At 42.7% G+C, this 25333-nt stretch overlaps 1 protein-coding gene across 2 annotated transcripts in view; it reads left to right on the top strand.

Annotated features, from left to right (window-relative positions):
• Positions 1 to 17637, top strand: part of LOC140334837 (RING finger protein 112-like) — a 43197-nt gene extending 25560 nt beyond the window's left edge. Inside the window, exons 1-13 of one of the 2 annotated variants that reach the window (XM_072417089.1) lie at positions 975 to 1019; positions 3566 to 3848; positions 3961 to 4155; positions 8103 to 8240; positions 9035 to 9139; positions 9241 to 9291; positions 10356 to 10412; positions 10550 to 10636; positions 11348 to 11477; positions 12322 to 12452; positions 13748 to 13801; positions 14693 to 14767; positions 17004 to 17637. In XM_072417089.1, coding sequence (XP_072273190.1) covers positions 1018 to 1019; positions 3566 to 3848; positions 3961 to 4155; positions 8103 to 8240; positions 9035 to 9139; positions 9241 to 9291; positions 10356 to 10412; positions 10550 to 10636; positions 11348 to 11477; positions 12322 to 12452; positions 13748 to 13801; positions 14693 to 14767; positions 17004 to 17534 — 1839 coding nt within the window. In that variant the 5' untranslated portion in view covers positions 975 to 1017 and the 3' untranslated portion in view covers positions 17535 to 17637. Of the gene's footprint in view, positions 1 to 974; positions 1020 to 3565; positions 3849 to 3960; positions 4156 to 8102; positions 8241 to 9034; positions 9140 to 9240; positions 9292 to 10355; positions 10413 to 10549; positions 10637 to 11347; positions 11478 to 12321; positions 12453 to 13747; positions 13802 to 14692; positions 14768 to 17003 lie in introns of those variants that run through there. The other variant, XM_072417088.1, reaches the window with a different exon arrangement.
• The last annotated feature ends 7696 nt before the right edge of the window (positions 17638 to 25333 follow it).

Genomic DNA, 25333 nt, shown 5'->3' on the forward strand with positions numbered 1-25333 from the left:
GGGTTAAACATTGCCTTGAAGTAAAGACACAAAAAGTACACTATTGCTTTACTAATACTTACCCATGCAGAGTCCAACAATAGGTAAGGTGCGTCCAACTGGGTTGAGCTCGTTCACGACAAATCTGAAGAATAATGATGGAGATTAAATAATCACTGCTTAGATTTGTTCAGCCAATCACACACGAGGACAGCCAGGGACAGCTGAAGAAAATATTAGTTTTGCCCATGGACCAATCTATCAACATTGCTAAGCAAAGCCGTTCACTGATTTGTGCACAACCTGGGAAATGATTATTATCTACCTAATATTGTTCAGTTACCCGGCATACACTACTCTATATTCATCAAATTTTACAAACCTGTTTGAATGTCGTCGGGATTCGGATACAGCTGACACTGCTGGACAACCATCAGGCAATAGGAACAACTCTGAATGATCAGCCACAAATAGGTGCTTTGCAAAGACCAGCAGCGGATAGGAATACCTTCTTATAACCTTTTAAATAAATAATATGCCGGTCATTGTTATAAAAAATAAATAATTACTGCTTTGTATCAAATAAAAATAAGTCCCTTTCTGATCAGCCCCACACAGACTGATTGATGGTGGAGACATTGGACGAGGGTCTGTAAGAGTAGATTGGCCGTTATCTTCTCCTATAATTTTTATTTAATTTTCATATATATATATTTTATTGGGTTCGGGGGACTGGGGAAGGTGAGGGAGGCTGGAATATGTCAGGGATCATTCACACTGGTGTATTGTGAAACGCGTATATGCTTTGGAGTTTTTGAAGTGCATATCATTCTACAAATCATTCCTTCCAGTATGTGTGTCAACATATGTTCTCACCCTCCCCAAACACACAAACCTTCCCAGTTCTAGTTACATTTTGTGTAATATTTCTTCTTTTTAGTTTCAATCTCATATAATAAATAGGATTGACTCTGCAGATTCCCCACAGTGAAAAGAAGTCCACTCCAACTCCAGAAGAGTGAGGAGCACATCACCAAAATGTAAGGTTGCCAGATTCAGATATTCATATGTATATGTCTTTTTTATGTACAATATACATTTATATAGCTCTGACATATACCATGGTTATGTACAGAGAACACTGAGCCAGTCCTATCAGTCTCTGTACAGAGGAGCTGACACTCTAATGTCCCCCCACACTCACACACTATTATTATACATTTATATAGCGCTGACATATACTATAGTGCTGTACAGGGAAGACTGAGCATGCAATGTTCTATGCGCTGTGGGAAGTATTGGTGTCTTTCAGCCTTCGGTTTGTTCTTGTCCCTCCAATGTTTTCTGTACCTTGTTGTATCCTTCTTATCATATTATCAGTAATCTAATACAGAGAACACATCAGAGAATTACGGAAGTTTTTATGGACAATATAAAGAGAAATAATTTGTCAGGTCAGTACCAGTATTCACCAGACACCGGTCCCCCAATATATCGGCGCAGTCTTCACCTATAGCAGCCCCCGATCACCCTCAGGAGACTGGTTGCGTCTCCCAGCACTCGGTTTCCCCCAGGATTTGGTGCGAAGAGATGGCGTCTGGGGATAGGCCGGCAGCTGTCCAGGAGTCCACATATACAGAGTACAGAACTATCAGGGAATCCAGAAACAAGCCAAAGTCAAAACACAGGAAATCAGTCCACCAAGCGAGGTACAAGGGAAAGACACAAGCAGAGTCGGGGTCACAGGCAAAGCTCAGCGGATAGTCGGGAACAGGGGCAGGTCAGTAACAAATACTCAGAATCACTCTAGCACAGGTAAGCCCAGCAGACACTACCACAGGGACTGGAGACTGGGAGCAGAGAGGCTATAAAGTCCCAGCAGCCAATAGCAGCACAGGACAGAGCCAGGAGCTGATCAGCCTCTAAAATCCCTTTCAGCTATGCACAGCCTAACAATGGATGCTGGGGATGTCAAAAATCCATCACATAGCACAACTAAAGAGAAGCAGGGGCTGCAGCTTTCTTAGTTCTGGCTGCTGCAAATGACCTTGCTGGGCAGAGCAAACGGTGTTTATTACTGCGATGGTGCACAGCAGGGAGTTGCCGGAAAGATGAGCATTTCCTAACATAATGTTTGTAGTATAAAAAGTTTCATAGCTTTGTTATAAACAAAGTGATAAAAGTGCTGTACAATGTACAACCAATATACCCCCAGAGGGTATTTTCTCTTAGGGAAGGGTTATGATTGGGTAGTTCTGAATAGAGAATTTATGGTGTTTATTACATCTTCCTATACAGGGATTTTGTATGAAGGAATGGATGGGACTGCATTTCCCTTCTTCTTGTTACTTTAATGCATAAGTACTTTTCTATATATTTTGTATTTGTATTGGTTTACATCCTTGTTTTTTTTTTTTTTTTGGGGTCCTGAGGGTCACTGCCTTTGCAAGTGTAAATAATTCCTATTTGTATTTACAGTTTTGGGTTCTTGTTACCCTGTGTATCCCTCTTCTGTCTCTTTTCAGATATTTAATATAAATTACTCCCAGTTGGTGCACAAATTATCTACTTGCTGCATCCTCAAAAGTTATACAAAACAATTAACGTATAGAACTTTTTAAGCTGACAAAGGCATATTCCACAAACCTTTTATTAGTAATGTTGTAAAATACTATAAATATTGTTTGTATTGTTCATAATAAAACCATAGCATTTTCCCTATGTGTATACTTGGTTCTCACCACAAAACAAGTAGGATCTCTAAATGAACAATGACTAAACGCGTTTCGCAGAAACTCTATCTTCTTCATCAGGAGTTCTAGTGAGTTTCCTGCTCTCTATCCCCTAATATCTCGCTAGAGGTAACAACAAGATGGGGTCTAATTTAAAGAGGTCTGAGCTAAGACAGCTGATCAAGGCATTTAGTTTGCTATTTGGTCCACATAGTAAGGGGCATGGGATGCATCAGCTGCACAGATATTTTTGGGACAAGTTTCTTCCTATACATGAGACTTCCAAGCTTAGCTGCGTGGTGACTTAGTATCTCTCTTAGTATCTGTGGTCATTATTTTATTATTTTGATCATTATTTATTGTTTTGATTTTGAAGGAATAACCATATAAACAAGCAGGATCTCTAGATGAACAATGTCTTGACGCGTTTCGCTGAATCTATGACCGCTTCATCAGGAGTTCTAGGGGGTTTCCCGTACTCTATCCCCAAGTTCACAGCATACTATGGGTATTCCTTCAAAATGTCTCCCAGATACTAAGGATGACAAGTCACCAAACAGCCAAGGCTTGAAATTTCATGTATAGGAAGAATCGTGTACCAAAAATATCTGTGTAGTTGATGTGTCCCATGCTCCCTACTCACACACTATGTGAACTAAATAGCAAACTAAATGTCTCGTCCTAGCTCTGCCTTGTCTCAATTAGACCGCAACTTGTTGTTACCTGTAGGGAGATACATGGGAATAGAGAAGGAAACTCCTTATATATCCTGATGAAGCAGACATAGTTACTGCAAACCACGTTAAGACATTGTTTGGCGGGAAATTATCTTCCTTATTTGTCTTTTCTGTTAGGAAATCTGTGTCTCAGGAAGGTGCTGCCCATTTTCACAAGTTAGAAGAAGATATTACGTGTTCCGTGTGTCTCCAGGAGCTGTCAGATCCTGTCTCCATCACCTGTGGTCACACCTTCTGCAGGGATTGTATAACTCTGTACTGGAACACCCCGGGGTTGCTGGGTTACAGATGCCCCGAATGCAGGAAGATCTGCCCCAGGGACCAGTTCATACCCGTCTACAGGCTGCAGAATATGGTGACCAAAGTCCAACTGGCGGTTAAGGAAGTGCAGAGCAGACAGGTGAGAGACGGAATGTTCTATACTATAGGATCTGGGTGTAGCAGTAAAGTCGTTTCATTTTCAGGACTGTGGGATGCCCAGCATCATTTTCACCCCCTTTTTGTCCTACTAGCTTCTACCTTCACCCCTTCAGCTGGTGTACACAGACAGTGTTGGGAGGTTGCAGCTGGATGAGTCAGTGGTGCAGAGATGTTTCCTGGACAGTGAGATGTCGGAGTTCCCCCTGTGCCTCATCTGTATAATGGGGGAGAAGAGAAGAGGGAAATCCACCCTACTGAATTATATCCTGAGAGCCCTCCACTGCTTGGTGAGTAAAGCCATCCATATAATAGACATGGCTGGTTTCCTGCCACAATCTTCTGATCTGTTCTCATCATGAATAATCTACTTGTCTGCAGCCTGATAATACCACAGATGAGTTTTCTATGCAGGCTAATAGACCTCCTGTCCATTCCTACAGCTGAATACAAATATTAGATTCATACGATTTGTATTTCCGATCATCTAGTCTTAACATTTACACATCTGCGCCATGCTGCATGCGGCATCCCCTATCGGGCAGGGCAACTGCCCTGATTTTAATCTGCTGCAGTTAAGTAACACTTACTGATGTCATCTCTCTCCAAGCCAGTTACAGAACAGTAAAACATCTTTCAGCATGCTGCTTGGGGAAGATGGGGCCTCTAGGGGGGCGCTACAGCTTGTAAAGGAGTGGTGTGAGCCCAGGGAAAGGGCCTGAGGCGCATAGTCTAAGCAGTAACCAGGTCTTCTCCAGAGCCTCTAGTGGTGAGGAACTTGCGCTGCTGGCTACTGCCACGTTGCTGTGCTTGGACACTCCAGGGTGGGTAGGAAGATACACAGTACAAAATCAATAGGCAGAAGAATTGTCAAGGAAGGCCGGGGTCAGGGCAGACAGCAAGCAACAGAGGTCAGGTCATAAGCCTGGAGTCAAATATCAGGGATCCAGGAAACAGACACCAGTGACACAGGGGCCACGGCAGACACAGGGAACACAGGAGACACTGGAAGCAACAGGAGACACAGGTGACCGGGGATAACCACAGATAGACTGGAACAGCACGAGGGAATGAGCCTAAAACAACAGACTGGGCAACAAGGGTAATACAGGAGCTGGACAGAGGAAATACTTAATCAACCAACAGATGTACAGGAAATGTTCTTCATCTCCGAGCTAGGGGCTCGGCACTAGTGCATGGACGCTGAGTGCTGTGCCTGAGCTAGCTAAATAGCCAGGGATGTTTACAAAACTACTTCCTGATTTGCCAGCAGGCTGGGCGAAACTGATAAAGTTTGGGAGCAGAGTCAGAAGTGCCTGCGTGCGTGGGAGAGGTGTCACAATCCCTTCGTGACTGAAGTTTGAGGATATGTCAGACAAGCTGCATGTGAAGTTATCTGACAGTCTCTTTGTTTTTACTTGTTTCTGTGTTGTTGTTTGTAATGACCACTTCCCTTGTATCAGCTGCAGCTGGTGGTCATTACTGCTCCTCCATTTAGTCTGGCCTCACACTTCATGCTCTGCGGTTGATATTCACTGCTGGATTGTGAAGAGCTGGTGTGTTGTCCTATCCAGAGTTGAATTACTTTTGGTGTTTTGTTGTTCTTTGGTTGTTACTAGGCCTCAGGGAGACACTGGGTCCTTCATAGGGGAAGGAACCAGTAGTCTCAAGCCAGACACTACTGCCAGGGTTATACAGGGCTAGTAGGGCCTAGGTTCCTGTGTATGAGCATTTCCACCATCAGGGGATATTCATACTGTCAGGAGTTAGGACTAGGTTAGGGTGTCTGTTCTCTTGTCATTGGACGCCTAGTCCCAAGTATTACCTTTGTGTTTCCCTCCCCTCCCTGTTATCTGTGACAAGAGGCATCTGTGCTTTCATGAGAAAGAGGTAAGTGTGACACATGGAGCCCAGCTTTACCCTATAAGTAAACCAGTTAACCCCCCTAGCATTTTTTATTCTGTCATTTTTTGATGCAAAAAGTGATCCTATTTTTTTTTGCGTAGACATTTTTGTTTATATTGTGGGCGGTAATTCTTAGGATTATCTCCCAGGTATAATAATTTTATTTATTTATTATATTAGAATCATAAGGTATAATATATTACATATTTATAAATCATTATTATAAAAAATAATGAAATATTAGCCCAAAACAATGTAATTTATCAAAAAACATTTTTTATTAAAAATTTCCTACTGAAATTTGTCCAAACAAGGGTGCAATATTATTGATAAATAATAATATAAATTAAATGCAGATTTTAGAAAAAAAAAATATTTACTTTTTTAGTAGACATCCTGGGTGTGGTAGATTTTGAAGCAGGGTGCTGCACAAAGCCCAACATCACAGTCAGGACAGTAGAACCTGGTTTCTTTGCGTTTCTTCCTTCCTCTGTCATTGGTCTTCGAGCAGCAAACCACGCACATCCTTGTAGGTGCCGCCTTTTTCGGGGTTGGTGGGATGTATTCAATGAAGTGACGACCGGTCAGGCGTTCTGGGTTGACAATGGTGGAAGCACGACGTCCAGGTCTATTCATAGCCACTGATGGTGTTTGGTGGTTCTTGACTATGGATTCGGAAACTTGCAAAATAAAAAATGTATTTTAGGATATGTTCTTTTATAGTGTCAAGGTAATATGTTAGCAAACAAAGAGCAGCATATATGTTTGCATAAAAAAAGCAAACAATTTCAAAAAGTTAGCACAGAGCAGCACACATGTTGGCAAAAAATAAATTAACAAAAGACTTAGAAAAAAGTTAGCAAAGAAAGAGCAGCATACATTTACATAAAAAAAAATAGCAAACATTTTTAAAAAGTTAGCAAACACAGAGCAGTATATATGTTTGCATTAAAAAAAATAACAAAAAATGTCAAAAAGTTAGCAAACACAGAGCAGCACACATGTTGGCATAACAAAATTTAAAAAGTTAGCACAGAGCAGCATACATGTTGGCAAAAAAAAAAAATTAGCAAAAAATTTTAAAAAGTACACACAAGAGCGGCTTACCTGTTTGTCTCTGCAACAATTTTTTCGATAATTTCATTGGTCAAAAACAACTTCAGGTATGCCAGGGGGTCATCGCATTCAGCCTCAATTTTCATCCCAGGTGCGCCGGTGAATGGAAATCTTGGCGGTGCTGCCTGGTCCGCATCAGGGTCAACAGGACACCATGTGTGCACAGCACTGACCTCAGGTCCAGAATCGTCGCTCAGTTCACTTTCGTTGTCCGATGACAAATTTCCTGGTGAATCGCTATCGCTTGATTCCACAAAGGACTCCAAATCGCTATTGCAGCGTTCCAATTCCTCCAAAACAGCGCTTGCGCCGGCGAGATGTCGTTTGGATGCCATGCGGTCCAGTTCAAGTCAGGAACAATCAAGGTCAAAGACAAAGGGATGAAATGATACATTCAGGAAGTGATCAAAAAGTCATCAAAAGGTCAGATCAAGGTCAGGGATAATAGTGGGCAAAATGTAAATCCGGGCACTGTGCAATGATGCTTGGTGCACTACAATTTGTACTTTTATTTTATGTTTTGATGTGTTTTTCACTGTAGAAAAAAAATTTAAAAGCAGATTGCATAGTAATGTGCTTTTAAATTACCTGCACTCAGAATCCATCACTCCACCGCATCACCCGGAAGATGTCACACATCTTGCCGGGTGATGCGGTGGAGTGATGGATGGAACGGTGGGGATGTCCCTGCCCGCTCACTCGCCTGCTCGCATCACCCGGTGATCAGCCTCCAGTAGATGCGAGCAGGACAGCAGCCGCAGTAGATTCAGGGGGTGCTGCCATCGGGAAATCTCCTCTGGCATCACCCCCCAGATTTACTATTGGTGATCGCATCTGCAGTTAGATGCGATGCACCAAGCAGAAATCCTGGATGGTGCATCACATCTAACTGCAGATGCGTGCAGCGGGGTGGTGGGGACCCAGGCGGTATTTAAAAGCACATTACTGGGTAATCTGCTTTTACGTTTCCCACCCAGCCATGCCCCCTGACGGTAAAGCGCCCCAACATCACAGTGGGATCGTGAGATCGCCGCTGGAACTAAGGTAAGGGGGACCTCCAAAGTTAGCCCGAGTGTGACTCGGGGTTACCACTTTTTGCATTTTTTCCCACCCCGAGTCACACTCGGGATTACTGCTAGGGGGGTTAATGAAACCTTCTCTAACATTTAAGGTTTTTCACATACTGAGAGTGATCATTGATGATTTCTTTTTCTAGGAGAGAAGTCAGCCAGTCAGCCTAGGGCAAGAGGATGAGCCCCTCACAGGGTTTGAATGGAGGAGGGGTACTGATGGCGTCACCAAGGGGATCTGGATCTGGAGCAAACCATTCATCCTGGAGAGGAACGGTGAGAAGGTACGATGGAGCTGACACTCTAATGTCCCCCCACAGTCACACACACACTACTATAATACATTTATATAGCTCTGACATATACGTCAGTGCTGTACAGAGAATACTGTGACAGTCCCATCAGTCTCTGTACTGAGGAGCTGACACTCTACTGTCCCCCACAGTCACACACTAATATTATAAATTTTTATAGCTCTAACATATATTGCAGAGCTGTACAGGGAACACTCCGAGTCCCATCAGACTCTGTACACAGTAAGCCACCAGGAGCTAGGGATTTATCTGTCTGATCCCTCAATCAATATTGCCTCCTGGTGACTTCTTATTTTCCTAGTTTTAGACCACTTTAAGTGGTCACACCAAGCAAACCCAAACCTGGATTTCCTAAATTGGGGTCGCCACATCTTCTAGAACAAAATCAGAACTTGTAATATGAAAGTAAGATACAAAAATCGATGCAAGGCTGCTTGTTGCTGTCTTTGTTACCTATGACCCAGATATGTTAGAAGGGTAAAGGGGTTTCTAATAAAGACCAATGCGCAAGGTAACCAGTAAGAAAGGATCCAATTTTTTTCCCACTATCTCAGATTTGAGTGTTTTGGGCAAAGTGTCCGACCCATCATTTATAGTCACAGGGGTAAATCGTATGTAAATGTTGGGAAATGTTCCTGGCTCTCCTTAGAGTTGAGGAAGTCTCACGAATAAGCAGTGAAACATATTTACTATTATTCAAGTTAAAGTACTTTAATTTCCTGATATTGGTTCAGTAATTGTAACCGTTGTCCTCCTCCTCACAGCTGGCAGTGTATGTCCTGGACACGGAGGGCTCGCTGGATATTGAGGGTGATCGGGAGACTTGTATTAAACTCTCTGCACTGTCCATGCTACTCAGCTCATATCTGGTAAAAGATTCTACAATTCGTATATTTTGTAATAAATACTCCAGTAATGCCCTGAAGTACCTATTTGATGGATAACACATTATCTTATATGTATTTCACAGATTTTTAATGTCAACACAAATCTGAAAACCACAGAACTGGATTACATGGAGGTAGGTGGTCTGGGAGATCCCATGTGTTAATAATAGGAATAGGAGCTTCAATGGATAGCTGCCAGACCTCTCCAAACCAACATGGCAGCTGTCAGCAATTCTTATTCAGGGTTCCGTGAAATCTTAGGGGTTGCCAATGCTTCTTGGAGCTGTTGCTAGTTGATCTCCAATTTGATTCCTGCATAGTTCCAGGGCCAACGTAAAGTCACTTACACCACACCAATGATCCTAAATACCCTGACCACCATAATTGGGGTATTGTTTTCATTGGTCACCAAAATCAGAAACCTTTCTCCTACTGAGCCAAAATGGTTTAAGCAAAGCTTCCCTGGGATTTCGGTTCATTAGGTTGGATAACACTGTGGTTAGGCAGGTACAGTATGTTCTACAATCTGCTACCTAAACTGCAGAATCCACCAATTCCAGCACAATAGACAGTGCGTATGATGTTGGCCAAGATACACAGTGCATGGTAACAATCCCTGGCTGAAAATCCTTTTTATCATTTGTGGCATTTTCTGTTCCAATACATGTTAATTGTTTTTTCAAGTAAAATTTAGACAATGAACAAAGATTAGTTGAAGTACATAGATGGTATAAATACAATGCTCAAAAATAAAAACAATACACATTACAAAATACTGAAAACAATACAAAAACTAACAGGGATGATCACATGAAAAGGGGGAGTTCCCCAGGCGGCCAGTATAGCTTGTGGATCCAGATGAAGTCTCTGATAGACGATGAGGTATGTCCCAACATAGAAAAGAAGGTAAAAGTCCATAAGTCAAGGTCCTCTCCTCCTGTTGTGTCATTATCTGTATTTCAAGAACACAGCAAAAGCAATGTTACATGGCGCTGGCTATCAGCTGTGTCCCTACAGCGCTGGCTATCAGCTGTTTCCTCAAAATATTTACGTTTATTTCTTGCTTTCCCATTGTTTCTTTTAAATGTCACTCCAAGGTTCCTATAAAACCATATCGGTGGAGACGTTAGATTACCCATACTAGAAGAGTAAAGACTGTCCCTAATATATCTTTTATTTCCCCCCTTGATCTTTCCAGATGTACCTTCACGTATCTGAGCTGACAGGGGCATCGTTTTCTCTACAATATTTACAGGTAAGCAAAACAGTTCACCATTTTCTTGTGTGCCTCCTTTAAGGAACTAATCTTCCATTGGTTCAATCAAGTAAAACGTGTGTATGTCCATGCCTATGGTTCCTATCACCTGCTAAATCTTAAAGGGTTTCTTTCAGCATTTGGACCTTCTGGTGAGAGATTGGCAGGATTCTGACCATTGTGGCCGTGAAGCAGCTCGTGCCTACCTACAGCATGAGAGTGAGGTATAATGAGATCATCTGTTCCAGTAGTTTCATGCCCCTGTGTACCAAGCCAGCTTGTAAAGTCGTAATGTGACCAGATTGGTATAGAGGAACATGAGAGTGTGTCTTCCCTTCTAACAGCCAAACTTATCACCTACATACATACATAAATGAATAATATACCATCAGTACCTGACCTTGAAAATGGGATTAACTTGCCATAGAAACCCTCCAAAATCTTACGGAAGGACTGTATGGAGGATGGTATAGCCATTCAAGTGGGAATCTTTAATTGTCATCAAATAGAATGTTGAACTTGCTCATCTGTTCAGTATGACTGTGCCCCGGGGTACAAAGCCAGCTCAGTAAAGACATGGGGTCACCAGTTTGGTGTGGAGGATCTTGGGTGTCCTGCACAGAGCCCTGAACTCAACCCTACTGAACCCCACTGGAATGGTGAGGCAGGTCTTTTCATCCAATCAAATGGGCATAAGTTCCCCCGGACACCCTCCAAATCTTTGGAAAGCTTCCAGGAAGAATGGAGCCTGCTACAGCCACCATTCCTTTATTAATGGCCATGAAATTAATGGGAAATGCTGTAATAATCACAGGTTTCATTTATGTTGAGCAAGCTGATAGTCAGTGATCCAAAAAAACTTTTTGGTCAAAGAGAATTTTTTGAATCTGCGACCAAATAAAATAATCCATTCATAGCTTCTCATGTTTTTACAGAAATTGAGGCTGCGTCGGGGTTCTGAATATCGCCGTTTGCTGGATACTCTTAGAAGTCCATCTGTCAGCGGATTTCTGTTGCCCCACCCCGGAAAAAGGTTCCTGAGATCAACTGAGGGCAGACTGGCAGGTAAATATAATCCCCAGGGGGCAGTTACTGTACAGACAGGTGTTATAGGTGAACCAACTGCAATTATAACTCATAGAATTCAAATAATGTCATAGTGACTAACAAATGCAATAATGTTTACTTCTTCTAGGTATATGCTTTGTACAGCACAGCATTAGATAAGTAGAGCTCACAGAAAAGCTGCCATAGAGAAAGATCTCTTGTTATAAATACCTCTTCTGCTCTTCTGTACATTTAACCACCTAGCCATTATGCCCTTAATTTAAAAAAAAAAATTTCATGAAAAACAGTGGATCACTTTTGGTACAGAAATCTAGACCTCAGTGTAACGCTCAGGTGGTTAAATTTAAAAAGAGCCAACATATTCTGCAGCGCTGTAGAATAAATAAGGTTAGCAAATGACTGATACAGACAATGATACAGGAGGAGGAAAGGACTCTGGTTAGTGGAGCTTACAATCTAAGATCTTTATACCACATAGGGACTTTAAAAATTTCATATTTTCATTGCAGTTCTGTTAAGTTTGCAATAATTTTGCCATTGATGGGAGGGAGCGCCCAAAAGGGACTGGGGAAACACTGCTACATATCATTTCTTTTTAACTTATTGAATATGAGGGATGAGTGAAGAAGTGTGTATGGCAATATCAGTCATCAGTCTTGGATGTGAATGGGTTGTACACCTCCTGCCATGTTTATATTGCTGCCAGGGAGATTCATCCTTCCATCCATTCTTTGGACCATTGTCTCCAAAGTTTTTGGAGCCTCCGACGACAGATAGGCTTCCTTCACCTCTGCTGCATTCGGAGTCTTTCCAACCAATCACATTCTTTCTGTATTCACAGACATGGATTGCGATTTCAGAGAACAGCTGACAAAATACATCTCAGACCTCATGGCAGGAATTTGGCTCCACCAAAAAACTGATATCTGTGGAGAGAAGATCACCTGTGGCCATGTGGGGAGAGCACTGAAGGTCAGTCCATCACTAGGAAGATCCTAATACAGGTTCATGTATATAGCGAATGGTGTCATGACCAACAATGATCGCATACCGCTTCAAAATGCTATCTGGTGGAGCTGGAGCAAAGCTATAATTTAGTTCTTGTTGCTTTTAATTTAGGATGGTTGAAATGTAATGTTATTTTTGGACATTTTGTTAAATAGTGGTAGAATGCATTGGAGTCAATTGGGAAGGGAGCAACTGGCTTTTATGTGAACCTGAATTCTCGGTGTCTTTCTTTAACTGCCCTAGCTAGTCACTCTCGGGGTTGGAACACCTATGGAAGGTTAGTAAATAGAGCGCTTACCTGATCCGCCGGGGTCCCGCGCCACAATCTCTGTCTTCTATCTTTTTCTTCTTTATACTTCTGCTCCGATGAGTCACCGGGGAGTTTCCGGTGACGTCGGTGCTTGTGCATGTACCTGCCGGGCGAGGCGGGAAATTCAAAATCCATTGTACAGAGCCCTGACCTCAACTATACTGAACACCTTTGGGGTGAACTGGAATGGTGAACCATCGAACATCAGTAACTGACCTCATTATTAAGGACATACAGTTGACTTACGAAAACACAGCAACCTAAGGAGTGCTGGATTTTTGAAAATTGCAGATTTTTGAAAGTTATATTCACCTCCACACACAGGCCAGCCATCCTCTCGCAGCACCCACGGACATTCGGCACAGTTCCAGAGAGCAGACAGCAGAGACATCTCAATGTGTATTTAGTTTAGCAAGCAAGACCGGTTGGGACTAACAGCTGTTTCTGGAAACATCAGCGCCATCAAAACATCAGTGGCCAAACAGTGTACGGTTTTACATTTTTCCTGTATTGAAAATGCGATCCGTAATTCATGACAGAAAACTGAAGGAACCGAAATATCGATGGCCAGATTTTCGATTGTCAACTGTAAGTGGAGGATGTTATAGATATAAAGAGGGGAAACTCAAAATTATTGGTCATGTAAGGGAGGGAATTTCCTTCATATTGACAGCCATGGTTTTGAATTGGGATGTTTGGCAAGGTCATATAGGTGTAGTGGTCAGCCAGTGTCCACCAAATCAGTCTTCTATTTTTTCTTCTCCTTTTTTGTTCACACTTCATGTACAAAATTTTACTATATAATCATTTTTATAACTTTATTACGCAAGTTATTTGTGTCTTTCTGTTGTATTAATAACAATAAGCCCCACACAGGAGGAGCATACAAGCTTCTACCGGGTGGGTGAAGATTTCCATTCAAACAATGATACGTTGTGTTATTTTACAGGAATTTGTAATCATGTTACAGAGAACAGAGTACAACTTTGCTTCTCCTTTGGAGGTAAATATTGCAATATAAGAAATATTTGTATATATTGGTTACTTTTAACATCTGTTTGAGGTATATCATATCATGAATATAACAATACCTATAGGAAAGCTGGTAACAATATTTAGATATTTTATGATATTTAAGAACGGTTGGGATTACCTTCATAGCCCTGACCAGGAAATGTCTGATCTGTGGCTTATTTACACATATGTGACCATATCTGCAATGTAAATAGAAAAAAAAACTTTATAAAGATATCAGAATATTTTCAGCAGTCAGTCCAAGACTCCCTGTGTTTGTATGAAGCTCCCCTAACTTCATACTTAAGGAAACAAGCGGTTATGAATTCTAATCACTATTACATTTGTATATAGATTGAAAATGATATATAAAGCCAGTATGTTTCGGGGCACCAGCTTACTTCATCAGTGCTGGCTAAAGAGAGACATAAGGAACAATCAAATTTGGTAGCATATAACCAGTAAAGAGTTTAATAAAATTGTATCATACATGCCCAAGAATTAAAAAAAAAAATTTTCAATAGTAGAAATAATTTTTAAGCCGTAATTGATGTAAGTTCCTATATGTTATAAAATGAGAAACATCAGTCTAAATAAAATGAGTATTTCCTAAAATTTCCCTCCTTTGAGGTCCTAGTCGTTCAGGAGGGACAGGTGAGGACAGTACATATAGTGGGGGTTGGGGGGTTCAGGCATTCCTGTTTCTTAATATATAGAAGTGATTAGATGGCTTTACAGCCTCCCAGATCACTTTTACAGTAAAGCCGGCATCGCCTAGAAGTTTGCTTAGAAACCAGTGGTGCCTGCGACTAAAATGACCAATTTCTTTAGGTTTTTCTGATCCTAATAAGCAGCACCAATGTCTGTTTTTTTTTAACAGATGTTTTATTCACTTGAAAACCGCAGACACATGACTACAATCTTAAAGAATTTCCAGGATTTTCTGGACCAGCAGGTAACAAAGCTGAGTACACCAGATCACTCATTTACCTGGCGCTTCTATATAACAGTAAGGCCATTGCGTCCTATAGTGACCTAGGGGTCGGAGGAAAGGAATATGGTGCATGGAGGGGGTCACTGACATCTAAAAGTAATCACTGCCAGATAGTCTGAGGATGCATTGCTGCAGCAAAAGGGGATGTAGGAGACAAAAATCACTAGACAGGTGAGTATAGCAGCTTTTCTATTTCAAGAAACTGGAATTGTAATAAGGTAATACCTCAAGGTCCCTTTAAATGTACCATACCATACCCAGCATTTCTCATATACAAGTCATGGGAGGTGAAGTCATTTTGAAGCATTGTTATTCTTACCATCGTTGCTTGGATGATTGTACAGAATTAAAGAAATAGTTTTGATATAAAAAAAAGACTTTGCAGTGGAAAGGCTTAGGTGGAGAGGCCTTCCAGTCACCTGCAACATAACAAAGAAGCAGGGAGAATGGCAGCTTAACCAAAGATCTCTTGGAGACTTATGCTGTGTACACACTTCGAATAATTACCGTTGGAAACAAACGACCGATTGGCCAAAAATCGTTCACAAAAAGGTGACCAACGACGCAGAGGAACAAGGATTGTCCATGGAAATGAACAACTGTCACGGCGGATCTAATTGGCTTACAAGCGTTCACTATCTGTCATGTGTACAGTCATTCAGTGATTGTGCATGTTTCTGCAACACACTTTCTCCTTTCTGTACATGTCACTCCCTGCATCGTTTGTATGATCAAAACTAGCGTGTGTACACTATTGGTGGCTTATATTTAAACCATCGTATTGTTACAGCGTGTATAGAATTGTGCAAAATACGACCATTCAAATATTATTGTGCATAATCGTTAATTAACGATAATTATTGGAAGTGTGTACCTAGCTTTAGACTGCATGGCCAGCCCTAAAAGTAGAAGTGGCCGACTCCAACAAGTGCGCCATGAATTTAGCAGAGGTAAGGTGTAAAACTGATGGGAGAGTTTGGTGGATTAAACGTGAAAGCAGGAAACCGGGGGAAGCAGACCGAAAAGAGACCAGGGGTAGGGCACCGAAAGTGATAAAAGGAGACTAGAGGAAGCGTATCGAAAGGAAAAGAAAGAGACCAGGGGGAGCGCACTGAAAGTAAAAAGAGGAGACCATAGAGAGCAAACTGAAAGTGAAAGAAGGAAACTAGGAGGAGGGCACTGAAAGTGAAGGAAGGACACCAGGGTAGGGCACTGAATGTGTAATAAGGAGACCAGGGAGAAAGCACTGAAAGTGAGAGTAGAAGGCCAGGGGGAGGGCACTGAAAGTAAAAGAAAAAGACCAGAGGGAGCAGACTGAAAGTGAAAGAAGGAGACCTGACAGAGGGCATTGAAAGTGAAAGGGGGAGCAGTTTGAAATTACAAGCAAGAGACCTAAGTGCACAAAAAGTGAAAGAAGGAAAGCAAGAGAATGAGGAAAGCAGATCAAAAGTAAGTGCAGGAGATTGGGAATATTGGAAGGAGCATTTTGGGAGTGCACTGAAACTATAAAATGGGTGACAGAAGACCAGCAAAAATAGGGCACCCTTGAGTCACCCACTTAAGTCTGCCATCAGGAAATAAGGGAACATAATCTTAGCTTTGTTAGGAGTGTATATAGGTAGTTTATATTTTAAAGAGGAATTAAACTAGAAATAAAAAATTGCAACCTGTATTAAAAAGTGCAGGTGTAGTAAAATAACCTTACCTGCCTGGTCATTCGCCCCTGTTCCATTGAACATCTAGATTGGCCAGGCTGCAATGATACAACACTCATGCATGCCTGAGTTCATTTCATCCCAGCAGCCCCGGGGGAATGCTGGCATACTCTGCTCATTCTGCCATCCTTTGCTGAGCTGCTCATGCACAGCTCTGTTTTTTAGCAGATAAGTTTGTTTTTTTGCAGACGGATCATCGCTTGTCCCTTTCTATTATAAAGACTGGCCAGGTAAATTTGCAAAGCCAAACTTTAGTTTTAATATCAATAGGAGGGCTATTTCAGAAGCTTTCTTTGAGAATATTCCACTTTTTGCCATTCTTTTCTTTTAGAGAATATATTTCTCCCAGAACTTTAAATCATTTAACATATTTCTATCTTAACAAATTCCAGGTTTGATGCAGGTGTTACAGCAACTGTTCTGCTTCCATACTGAGCTGAACAAATCCATCAAAATAATTTCCCTGTTCCTTGCTCCCACAGCTTCCTGCCAATGCTTCTCCACTGAAGGTCCTTGGGGTGAGGACGTCTGAGATGAGGAGAAGGGTCACTGAGCAGGTCACTGTTCTTAAGGATACCTATGAAGGAATCCTAACGGGAAGTAATGCTGAAGAGAAAAAAATGCTCCTGGATGAAATTAAATCTCTCTTGAATGAAAAACAAGAATATTTTTGTGCTGAATATTCAAAGCGCTTCACCAAGTGTGCAGTGGGTATTGGCTGTGCTGTAGGAGGTGGTGTCCTGTGCTTGGCTGGTGGGATTGCAGGGGCAGCGGTGGCTGGGACGGTGCTTGCTGCCGAAGCTGTGGGCTTGTTAGGTAGCACAACGGCAGCGATGGTCGGAGGGGCCATCGGAGGCTCCGTCACTATGGGAGCTATAGGAACTGGTGTTGGCGCAGGCGTCGGTGGCATTATTGGACATGTGGAAAAGAAAAAAGAAGCCGAGTCTGAGCACAGTCCTAATACAGAGACCTCTAAAGAAGACATTCAACCTCTGGTGGATGAAAAAAACTGACACAATTCCTGGATTTATCAAATTTTACTTGGTAGCTGCTTTATTTCTGGTTTATTATTCCAAGAGATATTTTTATATGTATCAATAATATTAATTAACTTTCTATTTGCTAAAATGTTTTTTTTTGGTGTGAAAATGATTTTATTATTTAGAAAAAAAACCTTCAAATATACACTGTATCAAAACATGGAGACCGAAAACAGAGGAGGACTTACTTTACCATCAAATAGTTTAAATTTTCTTCAATTCTCCAAAAATGTGCAGATGAAATATCAGATCAGGAATATACAAATCACTGGATACCTGGAGTGAATACGCTAATTATATATTGAGTTGAGATTCTATCTTCTCTCAGATTCATCCAAAGTAATTGTTCTTCCATTGATTGTTTTGCAAAAAAATTACATATTTAACATTCCATTCCGTTTGAATTTATTTTGTGTTTATCTTTTATAAGATTTTTTTTTAATAGTTTCTGATTTATTTGGCCAAAAATATTCTGGGGAGAGAGAAACAAGTTCTGAACTTTTACATTTCCACATCTCCAAAACAAATTTTCATCAATGCGTATTGAAAGCCCCAATTCTTTGTATTTAGGAGAGGCAGAGATGGACCCATAAAGGGTTGGCGAGATTTATTGTCACTAAAGTGATCATTGTCCCATTGGCAGAAAGTAATGAAAATCTTAAATTTATCAGTTATTACCAGATCAGGGGAAATCCTATAGGAGGGACACTTCTTTTGGAGACAACTGTCCGTGAAATACCCATGTCTCTCCCTAACTTTTTGCCCCTCCCCTGAGCTTTCCCTTTTTAAGACATGCTTCTGCATTTGCTGTTTGTCAGATAATTATGTTGTTGTTCAGGTACTTCCTGTTAGGCCGAGGTGAACGTCTCCCTGTAGAGGTGTTCAGATTCCAGCTAAAAGTTGATTCTTATTCAGATTTTAGCTATTTTGACCTTGGATCAAAACTTGGAATTTGAGCAATCTGAGTTCTACCTAAGTAAGAGTACCTAAATTAGAATATCCTATATGGGGAAATGATCTAATGACAGGCAGCCACAATTGGCACACCTGTCCAAATCTTCTATATAAAGCTGATGTTAGTGCAGCCCTCTATAAAGGATAGTGCACAGCTGGACGAGGTGTGTTAATCTGGTACTGAAATGGACAGAGCTTTTAGCAGCTAATCAGGGACAGATAGGAAAAATAGTATAACGGCAAAGTGCTTTCTTAGGCTACTGCTAGTTAGGGACAGACCTAAGCTAATAGGGACAGGTAGAAGAAAAGGAAATTATTCCTTTAAGTTCACACATAATTTTAATTGCACTGTTGCTAATAACATTTAAATATATTTTAAAATAGTTTTACTTATATTTTGACTGTTAACCAAGTCAAATCATAGCACACAGACAATTCTTCCCATTGATGCTAATACATTTGGTTTTCTTTATATATTCACTTAAATATTGGCATGTTTTTGAAGTTTGAAAATGGCATTGGAATAAAAAGGGCTGGCAACAGAAGCAGGCCTCACAAAGACGACCAGTCGAGTAGTAGTAGTAGTAGGTCCTCGACTCAAACATAACCTCTTGAGTATGGATCCACCAAATTATGGGTAGCAGCTGGAGGGAAGAGAACACCACCACTAGTCAGTACACCACCACCAGTGGTATCAGATAGAAAGAGGTCCTGTTATACATGCCAGGCAAGTTTCATGAATGCTCCATGGGCCAGATATAATAAAGCTTTCCATGCCAGGAAAAGATAGAATATCATGGGAGAACCTGGGTGATCCAGCAAATTGATTTGGGAATTTTGCAAACAAAGCAAGTAACCTTTTATGACCTCTATTCTAGAGGCTCCTTACGGAACTTGTAGATAAAAGAAACCTGTGATGCCAAATTCAGAGGATATTTGGCATTCTGTACTTGGATTTCTCTGGAAAGGTGTATGTTTGGACCTGGATTGGGCTGTCAGTAATCGTATTGCTACAGAATTGTGCTATTTTATTTGTGATCCAGGCCTGCAGTGTCCTGTTAGGAATGGGTGGGCCAGGCACTCCTTCCTTTAGGGTGGTTCTGGAGAACCTGGCACCAGTATTTAACACAAGTGGGAGGTGTAACCTGGCTCAGGGAGAAAAAGGTTATGTAGCCTGTTTGCTGTGAGAGCCTGAGAGGTCTCCCTATGCTTGGGTCTGTGTGACCTACAGCTCTAAAGTGTGTCAGAGAGATTGTCCTTTTTTTTCTTCATATTGTGAAGGACTTTGATCCCCTGCGAAGGAAAAACCCAGATTTTGCCTTTTTTTTTAAATAAAAGTGGGATGAGTGTCCTGAAATTGGAACAAAATTCTGAAATACTTCTCTGCAGCAAGTGACTTTGATGCCAATCTCCCATGGTGTGAAAAAAGCTGCCATGTTTTAATTGTGGCAGTGTCTCTAACCTGATAAAAATAAAAGAGGGAAGCCTTCCCTACACTGCTGCGGCAGTAAAGACAGGATGGGAGCACAGAGCTTCTTGGAATACATGCGTCGTGTATCCTCCAAGGAAGGTTCAGAGTGCTGCTTCTGCAGATGCCCAAGGTCCCCTGAAAAGTACTAATCTTGTGTATGCACAGTCAGATCGGCACTTTTTCTTTTTTTTTTTTTTTTCCATTTACAGCAGCTACGTCACTCGATCTCATGCCCGCGCACTGTGAAATCAGGTGATGAACCCAGAAGAAGGAAGAAGATGGCGGCACCCCGTGTTTCAAGGAAGATTTTAGAACTGTGTTGGATCTAATTGAGGCAATACTGGAGGGATCTGAAGAAGTAAAGGTAAGTATGATTTTTTTATTTATTTTTTTTTTATTTTAGGTTTAGTTTCGCTTGAAGGACTTATAACACTTGGCTAACAACGCTTTAGCTTTCACCATACAAGAGGACAATTCCTCATATATACCATCTGAATAGGAGTAAATGGAGTTCCTAACTTTCTATTAGGGAAATGGAAAAGGGGTTCCTATAAAACCACCAGTAACAGTAGTCTGAAATAGCAACAGAATTCACCTGATCAATTGCTAGGTACGTGTAAGAGAACAGTGGCAACAAGGAAAAAATACAAAAAAGTTAAAAAAGACCTTGTGGTTTTCCAGAAAATGGCAGGCAAAGTGACAGCAGGCAAATAGGATTTTTGCGTCATGGACAGCGTCCAGAAGGTAGCATAAACATTAGGACATTGAGAAAGGGTGAACTCAACTTACCAGCAGCAGTCTATGCCGTCAAAACAACAGAAAAACGCGTTGCTATTTAATATATGCACCCCTATTGAATTGACATAGCTGGATAATTTGTTTACGCTATATAAATCTTGTTTGATATTAATAATATTATTTTTAATTGCTATCTGGCATCATGACCCGGATTACATGTGTTAGGAATGCCACCCAAGTTGTGGACAAGTAGTGCGGTGACATTAGGCAAAAGGATGGAGGACCGGAGACGGAGCGTGGGTCAGCGAGAGCAGTAGCAGTGTGTGGCCCCTGGTCAGCTATCGCCAGGGAGACCGCATTGGTAAGAGTCATGGAGAGCTGGGTGTAATGCATCATCATTGCCACCCAAAAGTGTACAATTTTACTAAATGGAGTACTGACAGGCAGCAGCAGCAACAGCAGGAGGTGGAGGGCCCTAAGACAATGTGGGGACCGCATTGGTAACTGGCATTTTGAGCTGGGTGTAGTGCATCATCAATGCCACACAGAAGTGTGTAATACAATTTTTGTGAATGGAGTACTGACAGGCAGCAACAGCCACAATATCAGGAGGAGGCAGTGGACCCTGAGACAGGGTGTGGACCGCATTGGTAACTGACATCTAGAGCTGGGTGTAGTGCATCGTCAGTGCCAGCCCGAAGTGTGTAATGCAAATAATCAAAATTTGTAATTAAACGTAGAAGGGCCAGACCAAGATGCTTTGTGTGCCAGCACAGTTGCTGTGGTCTGTGGCAACCCTCAATCTTACAATACTTGGTTGAAAAATTAGGCAATGGTACCTATCAGTGTGGCAGTACTGGGGTTTTCATCTGCAGTTTGCTGGCCTCTCGGGAGCAGCAGAAATGTAAAGTATATTGCTAGCTGGCACAATGGCAGGCATGACACTGGCAATGAATGCCACCCCTGAACGATGCGATAACTAGCGGAAAAATTCAACCAAGGCAGGCTCAGCTGACAAAGTGTTTGGTGATTGCAAGCCACAGACTCAGCACAGGAGCAGTGTGGGTTCACAGAGGCATTTTGGTTGGCCTAGTGGGTCCTTGTGTCAGTCAATCAGTGACATCTGCAGTGGGGATATCATAGTTGTTAGTCACCCACCTTTCGTTAATTTTCAAAAAGGTGAGGCGATTGACATTTTCCTGCGACGGTTGAGAATGGTTGTCTGTTTTACTCCGCAAGTGGCACTGAAGGTTCTGTTGGACAGAACACTGCATGCCGGGCAGGAAAGAAGCTTGATGGCTTACTGTGCCGACTGCGGGCTGATTTGACGCCTGTTGACCCAAAAATGAATGGCGTCACTACTGTCAGGACAGGCATCCTCATAACTGCTGTTGTCAACACCACCACCACCAGCAGCCAGAAAAGAGCCAACAAAATTGTGCACCATGCGCTTCATCTGTTTTGGATGGATGGAGTATTTGTTCCACTGAGCTCTCTGTGTGGAATGTGGTGCGTGGAACTCCTCACAAAGCTGGTCGCATAGTATTCTGCTCAGGTGGGTCACCTTTTCTTTCTCTTGCGCCGGGCTGGGTAGAAAAATTTTGTCTTTGTAGCGGTGATCCAGAAGGGTGGCCAACCAGTAGTCATCCCGGTTTTTGATGCTGCAAATGTGGGGGTCCCTCCGAAGGCATCGCAACATGTGGACACACATATGAAAGAGGGGTTCCCTGGGCTCATCCTCCTCCTATCCCTCAGTAGGCGCCAAAACATCTTCCTCCTCATCACCCACCTCTTCTGTTCAAGCTGCAGCAGTTCCTGTTGTTCCATCGACCGCTGGGGAGTGACAGCACAAATTCAGATTTGACGGGTCCTGTCCAGCAGCCCCAACATTGTCTCCCTCATCATCATCATCATAATCATCTTCCTCTTCCTCTTGAAACTCCTGTTGCTGACTGTGTCCTATGGACTGTAATGTCACCCTCATCCTCCTCCCCCATTTCTTCCCCTCCTCTCCCATCGCCACTTTCCATCTGGCCACACAGGGTATTATCAAGCAGAAAGATGATGGGAATGACATTGTTCCAGCCTGACCGCTCCCAACTCACAACGTTTGTGGCCTGCTCAATAGGGGCCAGTACCTTGCATAGCATTTCTATCTGCAGCCACTTGTCACTGGTAAAATAGCTCAGTTGTGTGGCTGTACCAAGGGCCCCGCTGCCTCCATGCACCACACTGTCCAAGTAATGTCGGATGGCTAACTTTTGCTCACACAGACGCTGAAGCATGTGCAGGGTGGAGTTCCATTTAGTCACAGTGTTACAAATCAGTCTATGCGGTGGAAGCCTTTGCGCTGGATCTTGCTAAGCACTGTGGCGGCAGTAGGGGATCAGTGTACATGGCTGCAAATGGAGCGAGGTTGTCTCAGTAAGTCCTACTGTTCTGTCTATGTGAAGGGGAACTTCTGCACCACCAGGTTCAGTAGTTGCACAAAGCAGGGCACATGTTATGCGGCACTGCTTAGTGACGCGTGTGCTTGAGGGAGCCGTAGTGGCGTTCCTGCTTAACCACAGTGTCCTCCGCTGCTGGCCTTTCAGGAGGAGTGTCAAAAAGAGAGGGTTTGGCAGTAGAAGGAATGAAGGAGGAAGGAGTCACTGGAGTACCCATCCTTCAGCCATAAACATCTGATGCCACAAAACCTGCGGCCAGAAGCTGATACTTCCTCGCAGGTTGAAGTCTGGCTGTCACCAACCTCCTGAGACGTAGTAGCAACGACAGTTGGAAGTGTAGAAGGAGTCAATGGAGGTGGAAGAATAGACAATGACATGGTTGCACTTCCTTCAAGAGTACGCAGAACCCTCGCCCACCAAGTGCTGACCACACTCTGCAAGGGTCTCAAAGTCTGCCTCCTGCTCTGAAATTTGCAAAGACAGATCCTCAGGCTGTTTGTCAAACAACAAGGGAGAGTCATTGGGAGGTACAAGCACATTGGTCCCTGGTTTCACCTTTCTGTTGGCTGCTGGGACTTTATAACTTTTCTGCTAGCAGTCACCATTTGCCTGTTGCATTGTGAAGCTGGGCTCACCTGCAGCTGGTGTGCTTGTTGCTTGGATTTAGTGTTGCTGACTTTGCCTGTTTTTCTAATCCTGTGATTGCAGGCTGCCTAGAACGATCTTTGTCTGTGTCTATGAATCTGCTTTGTCTTTACCCTTGGAGACCTAGTTTGCTCGACTGATTCCTGTATATGTCCACTGGTTCTCTATTCGGGCATTATCCTTGGGCCTCCGGTCCTCCATCAATTCTACTGCAGATTCCATCCTTTTCACACAGAGGCCCTGGGGAGCAACCTTGTCCTGGGGCCTCCCAAGGCTGAGCAGGGCCATAGTTTGGTGGATTGGCTTCTGGTGAGAACTGGTGTTGGACTGGGTGCAGGTTCTTAAGGCAACTGGTAGGGTCACAATGTAGGGTGACCATGAAAGGATCATGTAATGGCTGCCACATTGTACAGTGGAGAGCAGAGTTATATTGGGCATAATTCATCAGAACCAGTGATGGTACAATTTATTTATGTTTTTATGTACAGAAATTAAAGTTTTGTCACGTGAAATCATTTAGCTTAATTTATTACTTTAAATAATTATTTTTTCAGCATTTGGATTTTTTATTTAGAGAGTGAGAATTCTGAAAAGTCCTACACAGAGCCCCTACTGAACACTCTTGGGTTGAACTGGAATGGTGAGCCAGGTCTCTCCAATAGGGGGCAAATCCCCACCAAAACCCAGCACCTGACCCCACACATGGCCACAATTTCTCCAGGAACTCTGTAAGTATCACTGGCTCTGGTCTTGCAATTGCAAGTTGAGCAAGTGTCACACTTACCTGTTCCTCACTAAAGCACAGGCATCTCTCTCCTGTGTATGTGGGCAGTTCTGATGCTGGGCGTGCCTCTGTTTCCAAGCTTTATCAACTCCAATCCATTGGCCAATCAGAAAATACCTTCTTAACCAACCTTGGCTATTTAGATAGCCGTCAGACTCAATTTTGTGTTGTGTGTGTGCAACAAGTGTTACAAGTGCCTAGCGCCCCAGTTTTGTGAACTAGTTCCTGTACACCTGCTGCTTATTCCAGTGTTTCCTGTGTCCAGCTCCTGTCTTAACCCTTCATTGTCCAGTTTGTTGGTTCCCAGCCAACTTCCCTGTGCTGTTTCTGTGTTCCTGTCCATCTGTGGATATCCCTGCATCACCTGTACCTCCTACTGTTTCCAGTGTCTCCTGTGTTCCCCGTGCCTGTGGCGGCCTCTGCGTCAGTGCTGTCTGTTTCCTTGATCCCTGGCGTGTGACCTGACCTCTCTTGCTTGCTGCGTGTCTCAACCCCGGCTTCCCTTAACTATCCTCCTGCTTAGTGATTGGGTACCGTGCTTTGCCCACCTTGGTGTGCCCAAGGTGGCAGTAACCAGCTGCGCAACATCCTCACCATCAGAGGCTCTGGAGAAAACCTAGTTACTGCTTAGACTCTGCTCCTTGGCCCTTCTCAGGGCTCGCACCATCTATGTGCAAACCATAGCGCCCCCCTAGTGATCCCGTCTCTCCAGGCGTGACAGTTTGCATTAACA

The sequence above is a fragment of the Pyxicephalus adspersus genome, chromosome 7 (assembly GCF_032062135.1).
Source record: "Pyxicephalus adspersus chromosome 7, UCB_Pads_2.0, whole genome shotgun sequence".
Taxonomy (NCBI): domain Eukaryota; kingdom Metazoa; phylum Chordata; class Amphibia; order Anura; family Pyxicephalidae; genus Pyxicephalus; species Pyxicephalus adspersus.